The following is a 9,107-nucleotide window of genomic DNA, read 5'->3' as shown; positions in this document are numbered from 1 at the left end:
GCGTTGTACATTGTTAAATGGTTAATAACACAGAACTGTTTTCTTATAGACTGAAGATGTGAATCTTGTATCAATGGTTTTATAGTTGTATTAAACAGGATATCCAAAAAGAGTTTTCCTTAAATTACTACAAGTTAGAACCGTGTTAGTAACTGTATCTGATGTTTGTCACACTAAGTCCAAGAAATATTTATAGTTTTCTAGTTATGATTCTTGTCAACATCTGTAATTTCTACTTCTTTTTATAAACATTAGAGTTATTATTATCGTAAAAGTTGTTGTCTGTTTTTTTATTATCTTGATTGTTTGTTTTTTGAATTTCGCACAAAGCTACTCGAGGGCTATCTGTGCTAGCCGTCCCTAATTTAGCAGTGTAAGACTACGGGGATGGCAGCTAGTCATCACCATCCACCGCCAACTCTGGGGCTACTCTTTTACCAACGACTAGTTGGATTGGCCGTCACACAATAACGCCTCCACGGCTGAAAGGGCGAGCATGTTTGGCGCGACGGCGATCAAACGCGCGACCCTCAGATTACGAGTCGCACGCCTTAACACGCTTCGCCATGTCGGGCCTATTATCATGATATTAATGATGCTGTAAAACCTAATATAAAGTTATGAGATTTCATTGTAAAAATAAAAATTTGTATTACGAAGAACATGTTTGTATATTTTCTACCGCTTATAGTTTACGTGCTAGTTATTGAGTTTACTCTGGTTTTCGTGCTGGAAGATTTTATCTTAGTATGAATATAGCAGAAGACAAATAAATACTATAAACCTCTTTACACGTAAGATGTGATGTGATATTTTCTAGAATTTTTCCGCCCTTAAGTCATACATTTCTAGAGAAGTAGAACAAAAACTTGGATACGTTTGTTTGTAACCAATTTTAATACCGTACAAGAACACGTTCAAGCATAAAGACTGTGATTTTTTTACCTTAACTTTTTTTTAGATTTGTCTGGAAACATACTTAAGAAACACTAAGATTTGTAGGTTATTATTATTGTTTTTATGTAGGGGTTAGCTTAAAGGTGTCGACCTTTAAGTAAAATGTGAAATAAATCATACATAAAAAGATCCAAGTGTAAACAAGATTCTTTTAAATATTACAGTGATGTTTATAATCTGTTATTGACTGTATTCTTCTTTCAGTTATTAATCGTAAGATGGAAAAAACCAATTAAATATAACAATATAACAATATCCATACATAGTCATTGAACCTGAAATGTTAAAGTACAGTTTATCGTTACTTTTTACCGTAGTTCTTATTTTATCTATTAACTGTATGTTTCATTATTTCTGTGCTATGTCTTTCACAACTTTTAATTTTCAATATTTAATGTCTTTAAAAATAGGTAGCAGCTCATGTAAAAAGTTTCTGAAATGTCAATAAATTATCTGACTTATTTTAAAAATTAATAATTTCACAATTATCATACATAGAACACTTGTTTTATTTAACTTCACGAAAAACTCATAAAGTTTTCCGTCTTTTCCGTTGTTGCACTATACTAAAGTTCGGACGAATAGAAAGATCGTTTAGTATTTTTATCAAACAACATGGACAGTTTATCAGTAGATTCACGTAATCAGAGATTAACAATTTCCAAATTGAACAGTCCACATAAGTGGTTGCAAAAATCATCCTCCCATTGGGTGTAAAAAATCTACGCCCTTGATTACAAACAATTAAGAAATATTAAATTATTATAATTTATTCAGAGTAGAGAAACGTTTGAAATTATTTTTATTAATATATTAAAATTGGAAATACGACAACAAAAACTGAATTTAAAATATAATGCTAATTCGTAGGTACAGATTTACCTGAATTAAAGTATTGGAGTTGTTACAAAGTTTGTCAAAAAATTCTTTAGGCGACAAACTCGGGGTGATCTGTTTCTGATATACTTTTATAGCATTTCTCTGTAGTTTAAACATAAAAACCCAGTGTCAGAAACAACCAAAGGTAACTTATTATTAGAATTACAGTACTGTAAAAGATTTTATAACCAAGGTGTTAGAAATAAAGATATATACTAGTGGATATATTGGAGAAAAAAATAAACACGTTTTTCATTGATATAAAATTATAAAAAGGTTCTCTTTTTCACACTAATCTATTCAAACATTTACATATAAGTTAATAGTAAAATAATAGTTGTTTATATTAAGTGTAACTAGATTTTTAGAATCATATTACACAGTGAATTTATGAAAAATGTAAACAAATTTTAGTAGCAGTAAAACACTTATAATAATTATTCATAACACGAGCTTAAAAGTTTCCTTAATATGTTTTACTCATTATTAAAATAATACATGTATACTACAACAATATTTAATTACTTGTCAATACACCAGTGTAACCACAATAGAAACCTGAAGTATTGCTATGGTAACTATAACTATAATATATTACAAGTGTAATAACTACATGTACTTACCACAAAGTAACCGGAGGAAGGGATTTAAAGTGTAACTAATGAGATTAACCGTAACACACACAACAAACAAGAAAATAAAAGTAACTAGGAGAACTTTATTATACATTCTGTCAGTTTTATGGTGATATTAACGACTGTTGGTGAAGAACCAGACTGAAATTATACCGTACCGACAGATGACCATACAGACTGTATTACCACAACTGCTGATTTATAAAATAATTAATGAACAAATGTAGAAAGGTTAATGCACATATGTCACCTATTGTCGCAGCTACAATTTCTCAATACGTGTTATTATGTCTTCTACATTTTCTGTGTTGAATGTGTTATTAAATAAACATAAGTAAAAACTAACGAACATTCTTCCACGTAACGTGACATTAAAATATTTGTTTTTCCTGTTGAATACATGAACACAATATCAGTAGAGAAACATTCTTGTAAAAATGAATACTTTAGGGTCTATAAATATTTTTAAAATTTAACAAGTCATGTTTAACATTAACATTAAAATTATTAACTGTAGACAACAACTCTTACAGTAATAATAACTCCAGTGTTTATAAAAAGAAGCGGAAAATTCACATTTTGAATAGTGCCATATTTAGAAAACTATAAACATTTCTTGGACTCGGTGTGAAAAACATCAGATACAGTTACTAACACGGTTCTAACTTGCGATAATTTAAAGAAAACCCTTTTTGGATATCCTGTTTAATACAACTATAAAACCACTGATGAAAGATTCACATATTGAGTCTATATGGAAACAGTTCTGTGTTATTAACCATTTAACAATGTACAACACTGTGAAGATATTAAGTATTTTGTCTTTCTTCGTGTTGACCCAGGCTGATGTCCGTCATCAAACAGCTTGTAATACTGTTGGGTCACTGAAAGGAATAGTGGACTCCGTTACAGAATTAGTAGATCTGGCTAGAAACAGGATTTCTACTTTAGAAGGTAATATATTTTACTTGAAGTATTTTATATAACGTAAAACTTGAACATTGACAATAGGAATATCTAAAATAACTATTTGTCAAGTTAGAATGTTAAGCCTAAATCTTATAATGTTGTTCTTCGTACTAGAATATGTTGAACTACACTTATGTTTCCTCATTAAAGTTTTTATCCGTTACTCTTTAGATGCGTTTTATACAACCACACTTGAACGAACATTTTCACCTCTTATTAATGACAAGCAAAACCGATCTTTTCAACAATCGCTTTGTGTAACACAAACGACGGAACAAAAACCACCTCTACCAGAAGACTGTGCCAGTATCTATAAACAACAACTTAACCGAACCAGTGGTGTCTACAAGATTCAGCCACAGTTTTTGAACCAGTCTATTTCTGTATACTGTGATATGGAGACATCAGGAGGAGGGTGGACGGTAGGTGAACTAAACTTTGTTTCGTGTTGTAGCTTTATTTAATTCTGGGTTAATGGATGTTTTCGTGAAACATTTAATTAAACGTTTGCCATTATTTTCAGAGAAGAATAATCTGATTTGTTATATAAATTCAATTATTTAGAAGATATGGAAAATAAGTTTCAGAACCAAACCCACATTTAAAAATAAATAAATATTGAAGTATATTAAGAACTTGTAACTTTTTCTTTTAAATTTTTATCATATTTCTTCACTGATTCCGTTCGTTAATATATGTTATTTTATCATATTTAAATATACAGCTTATAACACAGGTTTTCATTAGATAATCAATTCATCCAGTTTGTTTATGTATATATATATATATCAGAATGTGTATCTGTGTTCAATATGTGATTTTCTACATGATAATAAACATATAAGTGTTTAATATAACACATTGAAATCCACTCTGAAGTTTATGTTATAGATTATTTTAAGATTCTTGAGAGATTGAAAGCATATTACTTCTTATTCTAAAATCGTCTTTCGAACATAAATTTATATCATACGTGTGTTACGAAATAGAGTTTGTAAGAATGTGAGACCGCAAACATACCGCTATGTCATTAGGGGTCAAATTATAATAATGAGTTTTGTGTTAATTAAGAAACGTATCGATATCTTTAGAGACAGTTTCCACATATTTTGTACAGAATAATGTTGAATAATACAGGAATATATATTTTGAAGTTTTATTTTAATACTTATAAAACTTTGTTATCTCAGTATTTATTATTGATTTACTTATTTGTAGTTGATTCAAAGAAGAGGAAATTTTGGAAAACCATTTGAAAATTTTTACAGATCGTGGGTGGAATACAAAAATGGTTTTGGAAATTTAACCCAGGAGTTTTGGTTAGGTAAAATTTATATATTTATGTAACATAATCAACTAGTTATTTTTTTCATGTTAATTTATATTATTTGATACAGTTAATTAGTTACTGTGTTATAAACTATTTATTTATTATATACTGCTTCTGTGCTAGGAAATGACATCATCTTCTCCTTGACCAATCAGGACAATATGGTGCTCCGTGTTGATCTGGAAGACTTTGAAGGAAGTCGAAGATATGCAGAGCATGACGAGTTCTTAGTACGAAGTGAAATAGAACTCTATAAAATGAGTTACAAAACGTACAAGGGTGACGCGGGTGAGTTTAAACTTTATTCAAGTATATAACATTCTACATTAGCTGTTTTTATATTATTTATTAATTATTTCAACATTATTTCAGGAAATTCTCTCGCTCACCACAACCACATGATGTTCAGTACCAAGGATAAAGACAACGATAAATACAGCGGAAGTTGTGCTCATAATCACAAAGGTGGATGGTGGTACCATAACTGTCACAATTCCAACCTAAACGGTTCGTATTACACAGAAGATAAGGTAGATTCTACCGGTGTTATCTGGCACGAGTGGAAAAGTAAACACAGTACACTAAAGACAAGCGAGATGAAAATAAGACCTGTGGAGTTTGTTATTGGTCAATAAATAATAAATAAAATCTAAATATATTATGCAAAATTGTATTTTATGTCATAAGTCATGATAGACAGATAATATAAAGAAATAGTCTTAACATGTTTTATTTTTCATTTGTGTGTAATTATATTTAAGTGGATATTTTACCATAAAGAAATAAAGTAATTTTGATGAACGTTTACGATTGAATTTATACATAACTTACAGTGTTCCGTTTCTGTTTAGTTTCTACAATCAATAAATCTTTTCACTTCAGATGGCGCTGTGTTAAAAGGCTTAAAAATATCACGATTCGACATAGCACCTGTATTATTTCAGTGATACTTTACGTTGTAACTTAGACACTTCAATTTATACGAACTTATACATCAGCAAATAGCCTCCAAACAATACTGAATCTCTCTTGTGATTACATATCATTAATTATATATAATAAGAAACAACGACCTGTAATTAATTTTGATAACAAACGATCATTCTCTAAAATAAACAATTTAACTGAAATCATGAAGATAAATATTTCTGAAAGTTACTTTTTATCTGAATCAATAATACAGACTTTTAAAACCCATAATTTATGTTGTTATTAGTAAACAATTATTAATGTTAACTCAGAAAAATAAAACTAGATAAAACAACCAACATTTCTTGTTAAACAACATACGAGTGTCTTATGTTTTTATCGTGTACGATGGTGCTCTATCGTATAACATTTGTCATATATTTTCAAAACAGGCGTGGCCCGATTGTTTGAGTGCCGAACTGTTGTTCCATTATTTATTTTAAGTTTCCTGATATGTTGAGAGTATATTACTTCTTATTTTAAAATAATCTTTCACACATTAATTCAGATTATACGTTGTTTGAAAGTTCGTCAAACAAAAATGTGAATCGTTATGAAAGTTACTCTTTAATATGTTTTTATTTTTACATAAATGTATCACAAACACAACGGCTCAAAACGTTTGTAATTAGTGTCAGTAATGCTGGTGTTACTATGTTTACAATCATAAATTATTTTACAAATGACGTTTTAATATGTCAAAATACCAATATTGAATACTAATACAGAATTAAAGAAAATATGAAAAAGATTAAACTTATGACATTACCACCACTGTTTATTAAAATCCGTATTCAGTTTCCATGGTACTACGTACAAGATGATTTATTTTAATTTCACAGAAGATGAGTGCTTTTAAAAGCTATGTACAGAAAGTTTAGCTTATATATACATATTTATATTTTATTGGTTTAGTTAAATTATATCAGTGAAACAATGAAATTATGAAACAGTCCTCATGATATTCAATAATTTGTCGAAGAAAAACATTTACTCTCCAAAATAGCAATTTCTGTTTGTTTTTCCGCCAGAGGTCCACAGTATATCAAAGTGAATTAGACTGTCCTACATAATAATCGATCATAGACATTAACCTTATCCAAGAATAAATTAATTTATAGTCACGTATTATACATTGTGTAATATAACAAGTGAACTTATAGACACTGAAGATGTCATGTTTATAACACGAAATTTATACAAAATGTACAAAATATTTAATACAGGTAGAGGTTCTGTAGAAAATAACATTTTGTTCTGGACCTGAAACATTGTAGAGACAAAACACTTTCGTATCATATTTTGTAAGACCATTAGATTGTTACAGTATTATCATTTTATTATAAATCGTTTACCAATATCAATAAATTTTATAATTTTAAAACCTATCTATTCACAGCAATAATTCAACAACATTTTAACAGTCAGCAGTGAAATATTTCAAGTTCTGGACTTGTGTTGATGAAAGCACAGCAGTATAGAAAATTTATTGTGTCACATAATGGACTTTTGTACAAGTATCAATATAAATATTCTTTTCCAACAAGAGCTCTAGAGTATGTAGGTTAAAGATACATCTTCCTACCTGGTATACAGTCACCCACATATCCTCGACAGTATATTATTGCAAAAAAGACAAACATAACGTGTGATATCAGAACAAAAATACATCAGGTGCTCGTTTGGATGTATAAAAGTTATGGTAATGTTAGATATCTTCTCCATAACCATCTTTGTTAATTTTTTTATCTTTGTTTGCGAATTTCGCATAAAGCTACATGAAGATTATATATGCTAGTGGGCTACTCTTTTATTAAAGAACATTGGGATTGATCGTGACATTATAACTTCCTTACTGCTGAAATGGTAAGTATATTTGATATTACGGGGACTCGATCTCGTGACCCTCAGATTACAAGTCGAGTGCCTTAACCATCTGGCCGTGCCGGACCTGGTGGTTAAAGCATAAGTTAAACTGTATTATGTTAGAGGTTACCGAACATTAATGTAAAATAGTAAATATGCTACACACATGACAGAACCTTAGCCATTGGTACTGAATAAAATCGTGGAATATTATATTACACTTGTGTTCCGCATACCCAAAAAATAATAACTGCAGGAAATGCAGTTGGTAAGATATTTCGTAAAATATTCTGCACCTAATAGCTAAAAAATTAAAAAACGACAGTAAGAAAAAAGTATTCCACTTCTTCAGTGAATGTTCTGAAAAAGAGATATAAGTAATACCATAAATCGCAGTAATAGTTAAAGTACTGCTCACTAGTGTTCTGGAAGGCCTGAAATTATTGTGCTTTTAAGATCGTCACTTGTGATCAAATTATTTGATAGTTCTGGCTTATCTATATCTTTTTACCTGAGATTATAGCTACACTAAGTAACAAGGTTTGATGCTATATTAATATTATCTAACATTATTCGTTTCAAAACAAGTTATATCAATTTGTAATTGAAATATAAAATTCTGACATTAAGGTTAGTAAGTAGGCTTTGGCCTACCATGCTAGTACTCAATTAACCCTAATAAATGTAAAACTTTCCGTTCACCGATTCGTTTCATCAGGTTTCACTAATTCGTATGACTGAAACGGTAATATATATATACGGTTAAAGGGAATACAATGTTGAAATAAATATTACACAATAAATGATTATTGAAACATGACCAACCCTGAACAAACTCTACATATGTTCCGATGTAATATGATACCACACACAGCAGTGACTGAGAAGATTCCTACCTAAATTAATTAATTACAATACTGTGGCTTCTTCTAAACCTAAATTATCCAGAAATACAAAATATACGTCCGGTACTTTCCTATTACTATACCTAGACCAGCTTCCTTGTTTAATATTATGTTTTTTCTACTTTTATTTCTACTTATATTAAATTCAACTTTCTACTCTACCTGATTTATCAATTATACATTACTTTCGTCTGTAACATGAGATGTGTCTACCGTGTGTTCAACTAAAGCTAGTTTATTTTGTATTTATCTATCACGTTTTTAATGTTTCGTGATCTTGAATTTTAGTTATATATATTTATTTTCACTGTAAGTTCAACCACTGATACAAGAGATTCTGTAAATCTCGCATGAATAAAGTTAGAAAGAAAATGTAAAATAGATAACATGTGAGTTTGTTTGTCATATGTTCCAAATTTGTCTACAATAATATGTAAAATATAATGAAACAAGTATATAGAATATAGTGTAACATTCTCTCCGCATTGTAAATTAAATATTTCTCTGAAAAGTGCTAAAGATAGGATGGAAGAAAGTGATAAATGTGGGAGTTACAAAATTCCTTTTATCTGTGGTCAAACTTACACTGACTAAATA

At 29.5% G+C, this 9,107-nt stretch overlaps 1 protein-coding gene across 1 annotated transcript; it reads left to right on the top strand.

Moving 5' to 3' along the window:
• Window positions 1–3,259: 3,259 nt before the first annotated feature.
• LOC143238373 (techylectin-5B-like) lies at window positions 3,260–5,572 on the top strand. Its single transcript, XM_076478524.1, has 5 exons — window positions 3,260–3,425; window positions 3,612–3,862; window positions 4,659–4,764; window positions 4,894–5,058; window positions 5,143–5,572. Exons 1-5 carry the CDS (start codon window positions 3,260–3,262, stop codon window positions 5,403–5,405), a joined length of 951 nt encoding a protein of 316 aa, XP_076334639.1. The 3' UTR covers window positions 5,406–5,572.
• Window positions 5,573–9,107: the final 3,535 nt, after the last annotated feature.

Source organism: Tachypleus tridentatus, chromosome 13 (genome assembly GCF_004210375.1).
Source record: "Tachypleus tridentatus isolate NWPU-2018 chromosome 13, ASM421037v1, whole genome shotgun sequence".
Lineage (NCBI taxonomy): Eukaryota > Metazoa > Arthropoda > Merostomata > Xiphosura > Limulidae > Tachypleus > Tachypleus tridentatus.
The sequence above is the reverse complement of the archived record's forward strand: the minus strand, read 5'-3'. Positions and strand labels throughout refer to the sequence as shown.

Excerpts from the sequence above, each read along its gene's own strand:
- LOC143238373 (XM_076478524.1), top strand. The coding sequence starts at position 3,260 with ATGTACAACACTGTGAAGATATTAAGTATTTTGTCTTTCTTCGTGTTG. Across the intron at positions 3,863-4,658 it reads CATCAGGAGGAGGGTGGACG|TTGATTCAAAGAAGAGGAAA; the intron begins GTAGGTGAACTA and ends ACTTATTTGTAG. Across the intron at positions 4,765-4,893 it reads AACCCAGGAGTTTTGGTTAG|GAAATGACATCATCTTCTCC; the intron begins GTAAAATTTATA and ends CTTCTGTGCTAG.